Source organism: Mizuhopecten yessoensis, unplaced genomic scaffold (genome assembly GCF_002113885.1).
Source record: "Mizuhopecten yessoensis strain PY_sf001 unplaced genomic scaffold, ASM211388v2 scaffold1429, whole genome shotgun sequence".
Lineage (NCBI taxonomy): Eukaryota > Metazoa > Mollusca > Bivalvia > Pectinida > Pectinidae > Mizuhopecten > Mizuhopecten yessoensis.
The window spans coordinates 628,488-645,220 of record NW_018404042.1 but is presented as its reverse complement, the minus strand read 5'-3'; the positions used below and the strand labels follow the sequence as shown (position 1 = coordinate 645,220).

The window sequence follows — 16,733 nt, the reverse complement described above, 5'->3', positions numbered from 1 at the left end:
GGACAAAGGATTGTCATGTATTCCGTCCCAGTACAAGGGAAATAGGGGGAAAAGCCTATCTAATCATCCATACCATCGCCAAGTCAGTGGCACTGCCATCTCCCCTCCCTGCCTTCTAGGGAATTCTGATAATTTCAATTGATTAGTTAGTATTTCCCCAATGGAAATTAAAAACCCTATCTTTGATGTAGCACCAGTAAGTGAAGCGTTATTACGAACAATAATACAGCTCCTGCCAAAAAGTAAGTGAAGCGTTATTACGAACAATAATACAGCTCCTGCCAAAAGTTCAAAAAGCAAAGTCTAGACAATCATGCTCATTAACAAATTGATGTCATTCCATTTCATCTCTCTTCTTTTAATCCACCGTAAACTGTAAAATCCCTCCTCGCATCAAATTATAGCTGTCTTGTATTTTGAAACAAAGCCCCGTATTGAATTCATCAAAAAATATCTTTACTGATTTTATAAACTGGCGTTTTTTCCCGGTTTGATAATTGCGAAAACATTTTCAATTTTGAAGATCTAACACAACAAAAACCTAGCATCCTACCAACTTATACGACTATGAATGCAGTTGTAGTTATACACCCATGAATGCAACTGATCATACCTGCCATCTGAGATATATCATCAATTGTTGTTTTCAGTATGACTGAAGTTTCTAGAATGCTTGAATTATTGCAATATTTCATACTTTAAAGACCTTAATATCAATTACTTTGGTAGGTTCATGAACCACCATTCAGGGAGTTCTAAACAAAATCTGTTTCATCCATAAATTTAAGAATTTAAAAGTAAAATTAAGAGCCTTTTATCCCCCCCTCCTCTCCCCTTTAGAAATTATCCCCATCTATCTTGGAACCAGAAACATGTCCGCTCGGTGATAACCATTGCTGTGTCCAATGTGTCAAAAAGCGTGACATTTGCGACAAACCTACGGGGCCTGTTGATGGCCCCAGAACCTCCAACTTGGCATAGAAACTGTTATATAGGATTACATGAGCATTATGTTACAAATCAATAACTCCAAACCTACACCAGACCAGTGGCACACACTTTTATAGGACCTTCCTGTTCCACAATATTTTATTCTAATATTCTGCCATTATGAATTTCTATTTTTGATCAATACTTTCAGAGTCATCAACTCGAGATATAACAGTCTCCAGTTTTATAACGTTTTATTTATTGCCACTTTCTTCTCCAGATTGATAATATTATTTTACTGTTGGTATCACCAGTCTACTTCTAATTTATCACAAACTTTTATTATGCTGCCTTTCACAAAGTTTTATTATACTGCCTTTCACAAAGTTTTATTATACTGCCTTTCACAAGTTTTATTATACTGCCTTTCACGAAGTTTTATTATACTGCCTTTCACGAAATTTTATTATACTGCCTTTCACAAAGTTTTAATTTGCCATTCACAAAGTTTTATTATACTGCCTTTCACAAAGTTTCATTTCATTGCGGCAATGTTACACTGTGTTCTTGGTTCAAATACTGTAAACAATGAACAAGTGAAGTTCATTATATTTAAAAACAAGAGGCCCATGGGCCTAAACGGTCACCTGAGTCTACAGTATTTATTTTTGTTGTTGAAATATGTACCAATTTGAGTAAAAAATAGTATAATGTTAACTTAACTTTGTCAGGACCATGAGCTGATCATTCCTAGACCAATTTTAAGTGAGATCGGCCTATTAGAACTTAGTAGCAAAATAGCGGCCATGGCAGCCAAATTGTATTTCTGATTGACCCGAAAAATAACAACACTTTGTCAGGACCATGATTCGATCATTCCTACAAAGTTTCAGTTCAATCGGCCAAGTAGATCTTTACTTTAAGTTTGAAATAGTTTTCCAAAATGGCAGCCGTGGTGGCCATATTGGATTTCTGATCGACCCGAAAAATAACAACACTTTGTCAGGACCATGAGTCAATCATTCCTACAAAGTTTCAGTTCAATCGGCCTAGCAGAACTTGACTTTAAGTTTGAAATAGTTTTTCAAAATGGCGGACGTGGCGGCCATATTGGATTTCTGAACGACCCGAAAAATAACAACACTTTGTCAGGACCATGAGTCGATCATTCCTACAAACTTTAAGTTCAATCGGTCCAGCAGAACTTGACTTTAAGTTTGAAATAGGTTTTCAAAATGGCGGCTGTGGCGGCCATATTGGATTTCTGATTGACCTGAAAAATAACAACACTTTGTCAGGACCATGAGCTGATCATTCCTACAAACTTTCAGTTCAATCGGCCTAGCAGAACTTGACTTTAAGTTTGAAATAGGTTTTCAAAATGGCGGCCGTGGCGGCCATATTGGATTTCTGATCGACCCGAAAAATAACAACACTTTGTCAGGACCATGAGGCGATCATTCCTACCAACTTTCAGTTCAATCGGTCCAGCAGAACTTGACTTTAAGTTTGAAATAGGTTTTCAAAATGGCGGCCGTGGCGGCCATATTGGATTTCTGATCGACCCGAAAAATAACAACACTTTGTCAGGACCATGAGGCGATCATTCCTACCAACTTTCAGTTCAATCGGCCCAGCAGAACTTGACTTTAAGTTTGAAATGTAAAATGTTAACGGACGACGGACGACGGACGACGGACGACGGACGACGACGGACGAAAACGGATAGCAATAGGTCACTTGAGCTAAAGCTCAGGTGACCTAAAAACTGTGAATAATAAAACTTCATGATATTTGCAGTTCATATATTGTGAACTGCGTATGACATAAATTAATTATTCTTTAGGTTCATATACTGTGAACTTTGTTCAGTAAAAGTTCATTATACTTCAGGATCATTTAATATAAACTTTGAAAATTAAAATTCAATTATATTTGAGGTTCATTTACTGTGAACTGCATATAAACAAGTTTATTATGTTCTCGGTTCATATAACGTAAACTACATTTTATTTGTATGAATAGTAAAAATAAGTGTCTCGTACAAACTGTTGCTTTGCAAGCATTATTGACCGAACATTAACAACCTATCAACTTTTCAGACAACCCTAAACTAAAATGTCTTTTTAAATATCAACTTTTCTGACAATCCTAAACTAAAATTTCGTTTTAAATATCAACTTTTCAGACAACCCTAAACTAAAATGTCTTTTTAAATATCAACTTGTCTAACAATACTAAACTAAAATGTCTTTTTAAATAAATTTTTAACACAGAACAATGGAGGAAAAAGAAACCTAAAGTGTGATTTTTTTTCAATATTATTGAACACAAACACAACATGAAGATCAATCCATTATTTCTTCTCTACTATCTTACCTAGCTAGTCATGATAGAAACGTAGGGTTAATATACAAGTAAATTCCATAACGGCTGACAGGAAACTAATTTTCTGTCTTATTGTTAACCCTGCTAGCTATGATAGCAATGCTGGGTAAATGAATTCAGTGAAGACTGATAGGACACTAATATCATTACATTTCAATAAAGTTTCTATTCTCGAGCTTTTCCGTCTATCATACTAAAGATTGTGCTTGGGTAATGATCGGCAATAATTACTTAACATGATAACAAAAATTTGTTTCTCCACAGAAGTCGTCTCTATAATTTAATTTCTGATATTCAATCATTAACCTCACAACCCCTGAGAATTCACATTAGCCTGGAAATGTCAATTATTTTTGGTCGTCCAATCACCTTGGGTAGAGTTGGCCGAGCTTTATGACATGTAAATGTGCTAATATTCTACCTGGAAATAGGTTCTGTATCTTTTTTATGAGCTTTGTGAACTTATAATCAATATGTTATGGTCCAGTGACGTTTATGCCAGTTTTCAGCTCCGTCGCGGTCAACGTATAAATGATGCAGCACTTGGTACCCGACACCTGGGCCTCTCGGCTTCAGGTACTCAATACAGGTATTGGCATATTTATGTCGGCAATAAAAAATCATCACAAATACATGAAGCACATGTAGAGGTAGAAAACACCTGCTAAGCTAGCACAAGGACGTAAATGACATCACGTAAGCAGGTATCTATAGACACATCACCACCACAGGAACACTTAAAGCCACTTAACTAAATTACAAAAACAGCTCAACACTTTTTCCACAGCGAATGACCAAAACTGTGGGAGTAAGATTTTACAGAAGGCTGCTATATATACTTTTTGAAATGCAATTTACTTTTTATCTATGACACCAAATTTGTATAACTCTTTAGCAACTATGTATGCAATATTCTGTTTTCTGAGACAAGGAAACAAGACTCTTCAGCAATTATGTACAACTTCTATTTTTGGGTAAAAGAATACATTTCTTTACGATATCAAGCAATTTTGCTTTCAATATCTGCCACTAATGAACCCAGGGAAACCAAGTTTATCACTCAGTCGTCATTACTTATGAAATATTCGGGGCGACTTTAGGACATTTTGAACAGACAGCACCCTAATCCTGTTAGGTTTCTGTACGAATATTTCAGTCACCTACGTTACACATCTAAACAAGGATAATCCTCTGACCTTTTAGTCTTACCCCACAGAAAGGAACCGTCCTTGATCCTATCTCTATCTGCCTTGTTTCGACGTATGAATGTCACATGTATCTATATCCTATTGTAACGACGAGCCATATTAGTTATGGTTTTCTGATATTTAATTTTCGTATCAAACTCATCAATTACACTAACTTCACAATCGTGATCCAACATCTAGTAAACTGATATCCCTAATAGCATCATCCCATCCTATATATATATGGCTATTCTGAAAACTACCCTAGATCAATATCTATATCAGGCTTCTCCGAGAGCCTCCCTTCATTAACAATGTCAATATCAGGCTGTTCTGATAGCCTCCCTATATTAACAATGTCAATATCAGGCTGTTCTGATAGCCTCCCTTCATTAACAATGTCAATATAAGGCTATTCTGATAGCCTCCCTACTTTAAAATGTTAATATATCAGGCTATTATGATAGCCTCCCTATATTAACAATGCCTATATCAGGCTGTTCTGAAAGCCTTCCTACATTAACAATGTTTATATCAGGATGTTCTGATAGCCTCCCTACATTAACAATGTCTATATCAGGCTATTCTGACAGCCTCCCTATATTAACAATGTCAATATCAGGCTGTTCCAATAGCCTCCCTTCATTATCAATGTCAATATCAGGCTGTTCTAATAGCCTCCCTATATTAACAATGTCAATATCAGGCTGTTCTGATAGCCTCCCTTCATTAACAATGTCCATATCAGGCTGTTCTAAAAGCCTTCCATGTCTATATCAGGCTGTTCTGATAGCCTCCCTACAATAACGTCTATCTGCCAAGCATCTCAGTCACCTTGAGCAATGAATGGAACTGCTAGCTTTATCAGAGGTTTATAGTTGGGGAAATTGTATTTTGTATAGGCAAATAGAAAATACGGCGTGCGATATACTGAGAAAAATATGAGTCAGCTGAGGGACCATGGGAGTTGTTAATTAAATAAGTGTGCCTTTGACCTTCATTACATAACCTAATTACTAGTCGACATATCTCGGCACTATGGTCCCCCAGGCACCAACAGCAAAACACTTCCAATATTTCAAATATACCTTATGTATATAGATGGATGGAATTATGTCGATTCTTTACGATAATGTAGGGACAGAGAAGAGCAAACACTGTCATAATTGTGCAGAATTGACAGGATAATATCTAACACATTCAGACAGCATTTTATTAGTTGATTTAATTGCTTGGTGCACAAAGTAGGTGCATCACGAAACCCAGGAAGCAATGTATGAGGAAGTCTGGTGCTTCACCCAAGTACAGCCGACTCCTCTTGGTTGAACTGAGGGGGACCTTCAAACTAGGGGCTTATCTTAGAGACCGGTGGCTAGACTCTCCTCTCCTGCATCGTGTCTTCAGACAAGCAGAGGTCTGGATATTTGTTCTCCTCAGAATGGGATTTGTGGTAAAGGTACAGACAGATTTTTCGAATATACAATATATATATAAATGTTTTGCTGGCAGCCCTGTCATAAAAAATTACAAGGAGAAATTGCGCTCATATAGCTATGAGCACAATGGGATAAGTGTCATTCTGAGGCTTCTAATGCCTTGCATAACTTGAAACAATTGCAAGAAGCAAGATACAACAATACCAGAAATATTAAGGAAATTTACATCTAGACCACTAACGCCTATTAATCAAATATAAAATATAAGAATGTAGATAAAAGTAGCGATTAACCCCCCCCCCCCCAATGTTCATACCAGTATGACTGCAAGTCTAAAGCAAGTTTCATGGAACATATATGTCAGGGACTTGCATTCATACCGTTATGAACATTATCTGTATAAAACTGAGGTAATCTGTTAACTTTCACATACAATTCTATAGGTGATGTATTTGGTACAGTATAGTACAACTCTGCTCCCAATCTGTCATTATCTTTCATTCTACTTCTAACTAAATGTCATCTCCAGTGAATTTACAGGAGTGAATAAGGAGCAAACTACACTATTCAACAGGGTGTAAATTAATTCAGAATCTATCGAGACTTTTTGACCTTTTATATTAGTAAAAGGTCACTTTCATTGCAAAGTTTGACCTGATGAGCTGACCAATCTAGACGTTAGAGGTCACTTACGTCTAGTTAGACACAGCGGTACACGTACCCTGTACATATACAGAACTGGACCTGTTATACTCTTGACAAATCATCAATTAAACAAACACAAATTTGACCCTGATGGATTAGTGTAGCAGAGTTACGTTACTTTTAGTGGCGATGGCTGCCGTGTGATTGTCAATTCTCTCGCTTTCATTACAATCAATTAGCTTGTGCTCATCAAATTTTCAACAAATTCCACATTTTTGTAGCACGGAACAAAGCGAGAATTCCCGTGAGTACGAGGGCCGATGTATGTTGATCTAGCCAATTCAATATCGCAGGTAGCCCCTGCCCGCCATGATGTAAGCCCCACTTCCAATAACGAGCGGCAAGGGAAATAATGTTATTAACTAGCCTTTTATGAGGCTGCCCCATCTATCACTGTTCTACCACATATCCCAATAACACAGACTGTAGCCCTGCTAGCGGAGTGTTTACAGATCTGTCTACCACATATCCAAATAACACGGACTGTAGCCCTGCTACCGGAGTGTTTACAGGTCTGTCTACCCAGGGTTGCCAACTCCCATGGCGTGAGACAAAAACTCACGCAAAAACGTCCTTACTCACGCTGAAACAATCCTCACGCCACGTGAGGTATAAATCTCACGTATTCGAAAATATTCTACCTCTATCCCACGCGAAGCCATAAATCGGCAATTATTTTTAGCTTGGGTCGTACAAAGGGGAATAACTCTTATTGCAACGTTGTGCTTTGGAAGTGAGCTGACGAGAGGTGTCGCTTTACATCCGGTGGAAACGAATGTAATATATCGTAAGGTGAGTTGTTTTCACAATCGTCTGGTGGATAATTATACCGAACTACTCGGTAGTGAAGCGGACATAAAACCTATCAATCAATCAATCAAGTTGTTTTCACTCGTAAACTTAATATTGAACGTACCTATCGCACAGAAAAAGAAAGTTTTACTAGTTATATCGTCGTGTATTAGGAGATTGTTTTTAGGTCCTGCCTTCACAAATATTAAGAGAAAATGATTCTTGAATCACGAACAGACAGCCGCTGAAGGCTGATGAAAAGTTTGAAGTTATTTTTTGCAGTAAAGTGGCGTATATGATTTAACACACCAGAGACTTGTAGTAATGAACAATTTTAATCTGATGAGATGAAAAAATAACGTGATCGGATTGCAAACGTGGTATAAATGCTAAGGGTCTTACTGTTATTTGTTGCTTAGAATAGTAGCCAGAAGTAATTGTAAAATATTTTTCCACTGTCAAATTATCATATTTTCATGTTATGAACTTTTTCATGTTACTATGGTAAAGTTCTTACTTTTGATATGAACTGTTTTTTAAACAGGTCATGGAAATACAGAAAAAAGACTGCTACCTGTTCTAGGCAAGGGTGGAATCGTTACAAGAAAGGCCTTTGATTATATGATGTGTTGCATTTCTGATGTCAGTTTTTTTTGTGTAATAAATAAAAATCTTTTATATATCTGCAAAAAATGTTTTGTTTTATTTTCCTACAAAGATCTTGAAGTGAAAATATCAACAATGCAGATGTTATAGTAGTCAGAGAAAGCCAGGATTTGTTTGATACATTTGTAAATGTTATCTTAATTAACACCCAAAACGACGTTACGCCGCGGCGCCGTCAAAAGTCTCACACATTGAAAAACCCAGTGGAGGGAGATCTCCCACACTGGACTCCTAAGAGGTTGGCAACCCTGTCTACCACATATCCCAATAACACAGACTGTAGCCCTGCTAGCGGAGTGTTTACAGATCTGTCTACCACATATACCAATAACACGGACTGTAGCCCTGCTACCGGAGTGTTTACAGATCTGTCTACCACATATACCAATAACACGGACTGTAGCCCTGCTACTGGAGTGTCTACAGATCTGTCTACCACATACCACACAAGAACTAACTGATCTACCACAAGGACCAGTACCAAATGTTGACCATACCATTACACCAAGACACAAGAGATTCTTGAAGCATGTCCCACACCTGTATACAATGACCACGACGCCTTGCTTACTTTGACGACTGAATACACTGCTACAACCCAGCACATGGTCGTTGTCCCTGTGAACCTCACATACTTATACCTCGAAGCAGCCATCAGCTAAGACAATAGTATACTTACGAAATTTCCCCAAAAGCTCCGAACGCCTCCTTGAGTTGGTGTGTTTCTATATCTGGACTGAGGTCTCCAACAAATATATGGAAATGTTCTGAAACACAAAATGAAAAGCAGAGGTCAATGATACTGCTGAAATATGAAGAGAGTAACCTCAGAGTAACATTAACTGCCAGTCTATTCCAGGGTAGCTATCATACGTACTTTCATTACTACCTGTTATCTACCCATGGGTATTAGACTCCAGCCCTTAATTACCCTCGGGTGCGGGCCGGGTTGGGGCAATTCCTTTCCAACACACTGAGTCCCATTCGCCTACAGATATTAACTCATTCACCCCTGAACTTTCATAATGAACTATTCCAACCTTTGAATTGGAAGAGTTCAAGTGTGTCTTCAGGGGTGAATGAGTTAAGATAAAATTTGGTGAAATTCCTTCTTTCATAAGTAAGAAAGGAAGCAATTTCAAATTTTGAAATATTTAAAAAGCAAGGAACAGCAAGACACTCGAAAACATATTTCCACAATGGGCAATGTCTTGTCTCAACCATTTTTCTCACTCCGAGAAGTGAACATATTGAATAACTTACCAGAGAATGTAGTGCCTCACCAAATTTACACACATTTAATGATAGACTGGATATACACACATTTAATGATAGACTGGATAACCGTTATAAAACTATAAGTCTGAATTTCATCAATAACCAGCTAGATAGGGTAACACATAGGAACACTGTATACCTGTATTATAGAATATATATTTTGAGTCTGGTGTAGATTGGTTTGTTTGTTTGTGTTTTACGTCCTATTAACAGCTATGGTCATTTAAGGATGTGTCAGGATTTAGTGGTGGAGGAAAGCCGGAGTTCCTGGAGAAAACCACCGACCTACGGCCAGTACCTGGCATCTGCCCCATGTAGGCCTCCAATCTGTGACCCAGTGGTGGAGGGCTAGTCTGGTGTAGGGAATTATAACCAATCCTTATCTAAACCCTATTTTTCTGCTCAATATTTTTTATTTTTTTTCTGGGGGGGGGGGGACCCAGGTGAGGTAGCAACCTTGATCTGGTGAAGTTGTTCAGATGTATTTGTTTATATTTGCCCGATTCTAATTGCACAGGGAACACTGGTGTGGTGTAAAATAGCTACATTTCTATAGGTCAAGGTACTATAAAGGTCAAACAGTCAACATTAAAGACTAATGGCATCTTATTATCAAAGGTCACCAAAGGTCAAACTGGCACGGGATGCCAGTGATGAATGCATGTCTTCGTAACAATAAAGGTTAGGTTTCCCGTTGCATGGATTTGTCATCCTTGTTTATAAGTTCGCTTCAAATTAATGAATTCCATTTTTTTCTAAATGTTTTCTTTCTTTCTTAGGAATTTTGTTTGCCATGTCTGGAATAATATGTGAACTAAAATCATCAAAATTGTACATTTAAATGTATTATATCTATGTTAAAGTTTTTCAAGCCTTCAAATTTAGACAGGTAAATTACCAACTTATATAGTCTAATTCTGTACAGACAATTATATGAAATTACCACATCTGCCTTAAAAAGAAGGAAAAATGCTATTCGTTCCGAAATGTATAGACAATTTGAATCTCTGAATAGATGCCTAATTTAAATAGCACTTTTATGGATATAAATAACACCTAAAAAGGAACTCTTTAACAACCTAATTTTACCATAATTCTAACAAATGTGATCCAATTTCGAGTTTATACTGTGGGTAAATACTGTTACAACTACCTATCATGTACACACTTTCAGTAACCCTGTATTAGTGAGCACCTTTACACAGAGCCTTGGAACGACGTCCTTGAATTACCTGAAAAATGTGGTATTGAGCTATCATATAAATCAGGCCGTAAACCCAGCATGGACATAAAAACCTCTACAGGCCAGGGGGAGCTATCTTACCCGTAGCAACTTCAAACCGGAGGTAGGTAGGTATCGGAACAAAGAATCGCACCAGTACGGTTCAAATCCTAGGATATGTAACGTCATTAAATTGACAAATTGACATTGAGAAGCATGCAGTGCAACAATAGCTGCTAGCTTATAGGCTATCAAGAACAAAATGGAAAATCACTTCTACACAATTCTGAGACATTTATTCTAAAGATTTTTTTAATTTAAAAACTAGGGTGTAGATTCGGCTGTCCTTGAGCCCTGTAGGGTTACACTGGCTCTATGGGCACGTGCCGCTATTATGGCAATAATGCATGACCTTTATCTCTGTAATTAGGGGTAATCACGACCAATCCACCCTACTTGGTGACAAATGTCGACCGGACCGTTACCGTGCTGTCACACTAGACTTCACATGCAACATGCGTGCTTTATGTCGTTATGAGCCCCATTCTTATGCCGACACGGGCGTCAGTCTTATAAATAGTAAAACACTGGTTACTGTAATGTTCACCGCCTCCCAAGCCGATCTGTGGTCATAGCACACAGGCTATGTAAATACAGTGGTTTATGGGGTTTTGTCAAAACAGCCATAATGGCAAATAGCCTTGCAAAAAAATAAATATATTGTGTATTTAGGCAAAATATTCTGTAAATAAATAGCCATGTCAATCAATGGGCTTTATGGGACGCTGGGACAAAACAATGGTTAGTAAATAAACGACCATGAAAACTGTTTTTTATTGTGTATTCAGGCAATACATTGGTCAGGGAGAATTACAGCTACGATAAACACGTAGCGATGATGGCTTTGGGCTTGAGGTATTGGTTACTTCCTGATGATGAGTCAATGACATCGTTAGAGTAGTGTAACCTTCTAGACTGAGTGTTATAACCCTTAGCTTGAGTGTTGTACCCGTCTAGGCTGAGTGTTATAACCCTAAGCTTGAGTGTCGCGCCCGTCTAGGCTGAGTGTTATAACCCTAAGCTTGAGTGTTGTACCCGTCTAGGCTGAGGGTTATAAGCCTTAGCTTGAGTGTTGTACCCGTCTAGGCTGAGTGTTATATCCCTTCGCCTGAGTGTTGTACCCGTCTAGGCTGAGTGTGATAACCCTTAGCTTGAGTGTTGTACCCATCAAGGCTGAGTGTTATAACCCTTAGCTTGAGTGGTGTACCCGTCTAGACTGAGTGTTATAACCCTTAGCCTGAGTGTTGTACCCGTCTAGTCTGAGTGTTATAACCCTTAGCTTGAGTGTCGTACCCGTCTAGGCTGAGTGTTATAACACTTAGCTTGAGTGTCGTACCCATCAAGGCTGAGTGTTATAACCCTAAGCTTGAGTGTCGCACCCGTCTAGGCTGAGTGTTATAACCCTTAGCTTGAGTGTTGTACCCATCTAGGCTGAGTGTTATAACCCTAAGCTTGAGTGTTGTACCCGTCTAGGCCGAGTGTTATAACCCTTAGCTTGAGTGTTGAGTGTCGCACCCGTCTAGGCTGAGTGTTATAACCCTTAGCTTGAGTGTTGTACCCGTCTAGGCCGAGTGTTATAACCCTTAGCTTGAGTGTTGAGTGTCGCCCCCGTCTAGGCTGAGTGTTATAACCCTTAGCTTGAGTGTCGTACCCATCAAGGCTGAGTGTTATAACCCTTAGCTTGAGTGTCGTACCCATCAAGGCTGAGTGTTATAACCCTTAGCTTGAGTGTCGTACCCATCAAGGCTGAGTGTTATAACCCTTAGCTTGAGTGTCGTACCCGTCTAGGCTGAGTGTTATAACCCTTAGCTTGAGTGTTGTAACCCTTAATTAAGGTTGAGTGTTTTACCCTATAGTCAAGACAAACAAGTTAAGAATTCTTTTAGGAACAAAACATTAAATATTCTCTTTTTATATTTATAGTGCTGTTAAGTTTAGGGCTTAAATTGGTAGACTTCGATGGCAGTCAAGCATACAGAGTCTGACCTGTTGTAACAAAGTCCTACAAGGACACAAGGGCATGATGGGAGTAACAAAGTCCTACAAGGACACGTTCAGGACACAAGGGCATGATGGGAGTAATTAAGTCCTACAAGGACACGTTCAGGACACAAGGGCATGATGGGAGTAACAAAGTCCTACAAGGACACGTTCAGGAACGAGGGCATGATGGGAGAGCAGTGAGGACATACAACCATTATTGAACCGTTCTAATACTTTCTATGTCAGTAGACCTAGATGTATGGCCAGGCTATACGCAGTATCTCCAGCCAAGCCTCCGTACACAATAGAAACTATCCGAGTGTAGTAATCACACGGAAATCCTTTAAAGACTTCCCATACACTCGGACCAGGCCAGCAGAGCCTACCTGAGACTCATTGAGAAATTGTGATGAGGATCACAATACAGAACACGTAATTAATTATCAATAGATTAGCAGAGAAGAAAGGTTGCTTCCCCTCGACAGCGGGATCAGATGACATCGATATTGAACTTGTATAGAATATCTGGGTCAGAGTGAGAAAATGGTCAACATACTAATCGTAAATGCAAGACTAATCGATGCTGGAGATGAGAATGAGGGAACAGTAACATACAGCTTTTGAGAAGGGAAATAAACAGTCATACATATCAGTCGTGTAGTAAAGAAACAGACATCTGCCATTTAGTGTTCACTAAGATAAGAAAATGTTTACTTACTGTTGACTAGAAGAAGAAAATTTTACTTTTGACGAGAAGAAAATTTGAACTATCTTTTGACTAGAAGAAAATTTGAACTTACTGATGACAAAGGAGAAAATGAAAACTTTTGTTGAAGAGGAAACAGAGAAAATGTTAATTTACTGTCGACAAAGGGAAAATGTTATTTTTGTTGATAAAGAGACAAACAAAATGTCAACTTACTGCTTGTGTCTTGTTTGGGCTGATTACTTGGAGAGGTGGCCCAGTTGACCTTCATTTCCTGAAATATAATGGTATAATATTAGTAAATCAATTAGGCCTGGATACATCAATGAGATCTGGCTATTAGGATTACTGCACGCATAGTTAGTTTTACAGAACCGCAGACACAAGCCCTGGAAAAAAACTCATTGGAATACAATTTTTGCAGTATTAAGAATTTGTTAAAAAAAAAAAAAAAAAAAAATAGCAGTAAAATAAGACAAAATGAATATAATTATATTCTGTCTTTTGAGCTGATATATGTTCATTCGAGCTACGGACAGACTACTTAACCATCCACTGATCAATTCGAAACCCATCTCAGTATGTATCTCAATGACAGTCTCGTCCAAACAATCAGCACCCGACAGTTGCTTCCAGCAGCAATTGTCCTACCTATGTGAGTTTCATCTGAGATTACCTGACGCAGGTAACGATAAAAGCAGCAGCCAGTTTGGCCTTACTCGTACTTGCTGTGATGTACGAACATTAGGCGATGGATGCTGTGTGGGAGCGATAGTATCGAACAGAAACACGAGGACAAAGCTGATGGCAGACCAAGCGAGATTGTCTTTCAGGACTTGACACAGACTTGTTGCCAAACAAGTCCCCGATAATAATCAGTATCACTCCGATCCTCATATCACTCCCATCTCATATCACTGCAATCTCCATTTTGTCTTGCTGTAAGTTTTTATTCTAAACTTCAGAAAAGTTGTTGCAAAAAAACAAAAATTACTGTGATTTGTTTTGTTCTAATAAAAAGTAATTTCTTTTTAACATGTTTTCTGAGATATGAACATTGATTTTGTACCAAAGTTATCGGTGACATAATTCTATTGTACTTTGACGGTGTAAATAAATGTGACAGTTTCAGATATTTTTGATTTTGTTGTTGTCTTAGAGATGCATTGACCAGTCAAGTCCCAGACATCTTAATATTTTTTATGTTTTACGAGAGTGATTCAAAAACAAAAAGTTCATTAAAATTGTCATGGTATGAGGGTTTAAGATACAAAAATGACAGTTATCATCTAGCACAGCGAGGATGACAAATCACTGATCAATATTTAGTGATCATTTTAAATGACCAAACACCAATTCTTGTCTTTTAAAACTTGAAGCAATTTAAACAGCAATCCCCAGTGGACCCTCAGGAATTACCGAATCGCCACAGCGTGTTATTTTGACAACCTCAGGGGATGAAGTCCCCTGGATTTAAATCTTTCATGAAGCATTGTCTACACTTTATTGGTTTTCAGGACAATTTGGTTTCTCATACTGTCTCTGTCCTCCTACTGCTCCCCCTCCCAACACTGTGTCCTCCTGCCGTCCCCCCTCCCTACACTCTGTCCTCCTGCCGTCCCCCTCCCTACAGTCTGTCCGCCTGCCATCCTCCCTCCCTACACTCTGTCCTCCTGCCGTGCCCCCTCCCTACACTCTGTCCGCCTGCCATCCTCCCTCCCAACACTCTGTCCTCCTGCCTCCCCCCCTCCTGCCGTGCCCCCTCCCAACACTCCATCTTCCTACAGTCTGTCCTCCTGCCGTCCCTTCTCCCTACAGTCTGTCCTCCTGCCGTCCCCCCTCCCTACACTCTGTCCTCCTGCCGTCCCCCCTCCCAACACTCCATCTCCTCTTTACTTGGCTACAATTCTCCCAGACATTCACACCAGATGCCTCGCCCCTCAATATTGCCTAATAACCAGAGTTCCTACACCCGACTTCTCAATCTTGTCTTAACTAGGATTTAGTCATCAGAATTCTTCAAGTCTTTGTCACCCCACTGTAATTGTCTTCACCGAGATCATAAAACTTTTCAATCTCATTTGTCATCATTTCCCCTCCCTTCTTAAACAAATTGTCTGCAACTTTACAGTTTTAAAGTAAATAGGAAGCCGAGCCAATCCTATGCAAGGCTGCCGTCACTCCCCCAACCCCTCCCAATCAATGACATGCTTCGCGAACCAGAGAAACACACATATTTAGGATAAGGACAGTTTGTCATTTTGAGCAGTGACATCATATTATTATGTACAACTTAAAAAATGCAGTTCATGAAAAAATGTTTTAACAATCAGTGATGGAATACCGCCGACATGTCGGATGTTGGCAGTTCATCAGGGCCAATCTTACACAAGGACCAATTAATAGGGACAGAGGTGCTAGGTTCCCCTAAATAATCATCACTAAAGCTTCACCCAAGAACTTCAAATCGAAAAAAAATCAAATTTGAAATTACAAGAAGTTATGCAATTGTGTTACCATAATTTTTATTAATACTACCATGGGAAACCGTAATCCCATACATTGTCCTGTGCTTTCGGTGTGCATGTGAAACAAATAGAAATAAATCAGGATTAAATGAGAATCTGCTCACCTAAACTCATCGCCCCTTGACCAGAAGCAACAATTAGTCGAGTGAATCAAGATATAATAGCAATTAAAAATAGCTTTCATGAAAATCGTTCCTGTTGATTGATAGGGACTTGCTCCCCGATGAATTCTGCCGCCAATTTTACTGGTGCAAGCCTCGTATTTGGTACTTGTGTTCTTTCCTTAGTGCCTTGTGATCTGCCGAAGATTTCGAGGTAAGACTCGCAAGGGTATCATCAACCAGGCTCCTTAATTTTTGGGCTGTCATCTCTGTATTTTACAGGGAGTGATCACACACAACTCTCTTAAATCATGTAAAGAAAGATATTTAAACATAGGTCACTATAGTTAGATTTGGTTCTCTGATCACAGACAGGTCAGTTATGATCTAAGATCGGTCATTTCTGATCACAGACAGGTCAGTTCTGATCACAGATAGGTCAGTTCTGATCAAAGATAGATCATTTCTCATCACAGACAGGTCAGTTATGATCTGAGATAGGTCAGTTCTGATCACAGACAGGTTAGTTCTGATCAGACAGGTCAGTTATGATCTAAGATCGGTCATTGCTGATCACAGACAGGTCAGTTCTGATCACAGATAGGTCAGTTCTGATCAAAGATAGATCATTTCTTATCACAGACAGGTCAGTTCTGATCAAAGATAGATCATTTCTCATCACAGACAGGTCAGTTATGATCTGAGATAGGTCATCTCTGATCAGATATCTCGGCTCGGACCAGACAGCTAC

The 16,733-nt window shown here is 38.9% G+C and overlaps 1 protein-coding gene and 1 long non-coding RNA gene across 11 annotated transcripts in view; one reads left to right on the top strand and one right to left on the bottom strand.

Annotated features, from left to right (window-relative positions):
• Positions 1–16,733, bottom strand: part of LOC110462155 (nucleolysin TIAR-like) — a 290,371-nt gene that overhangs the window by 47,426 nt on the left and 226,212 nt on the right. For all 10 annotated transcript variants that reach the window (XR_002464240.1, XR_002464241.1, XR_002464243.1 and 7 more), the window contains 2 exons: positions 13,570–13,627; positions 8,784–8,871 (listed from right to left, as the gene is read on the bottom strand). Coding sequence is in view for 3 of the 10 variants with exons in the window: in XM_021516014.1 (XP_021371689.1) it covers positions 8,784–8,871; positions 13,570–13,627 (146 nt within the window). In the remaining 7 variants the exon portion in view is untranslated. The remainder of the gene's footprint in view (positions 1–8,783; positions 8,872–13,569; positions 13,628–16,733) is intronic.
• On the top strand, positions 7,329–8,125 carry LOC110462197. Its single transcript, XR_002464249.1, has 2 exons — positions 7,329–7,438; positions 7,983–8,125. It is a non-coding gene; the product is annotated as an uncharacterized LOC110462197 (long non-coding RNA).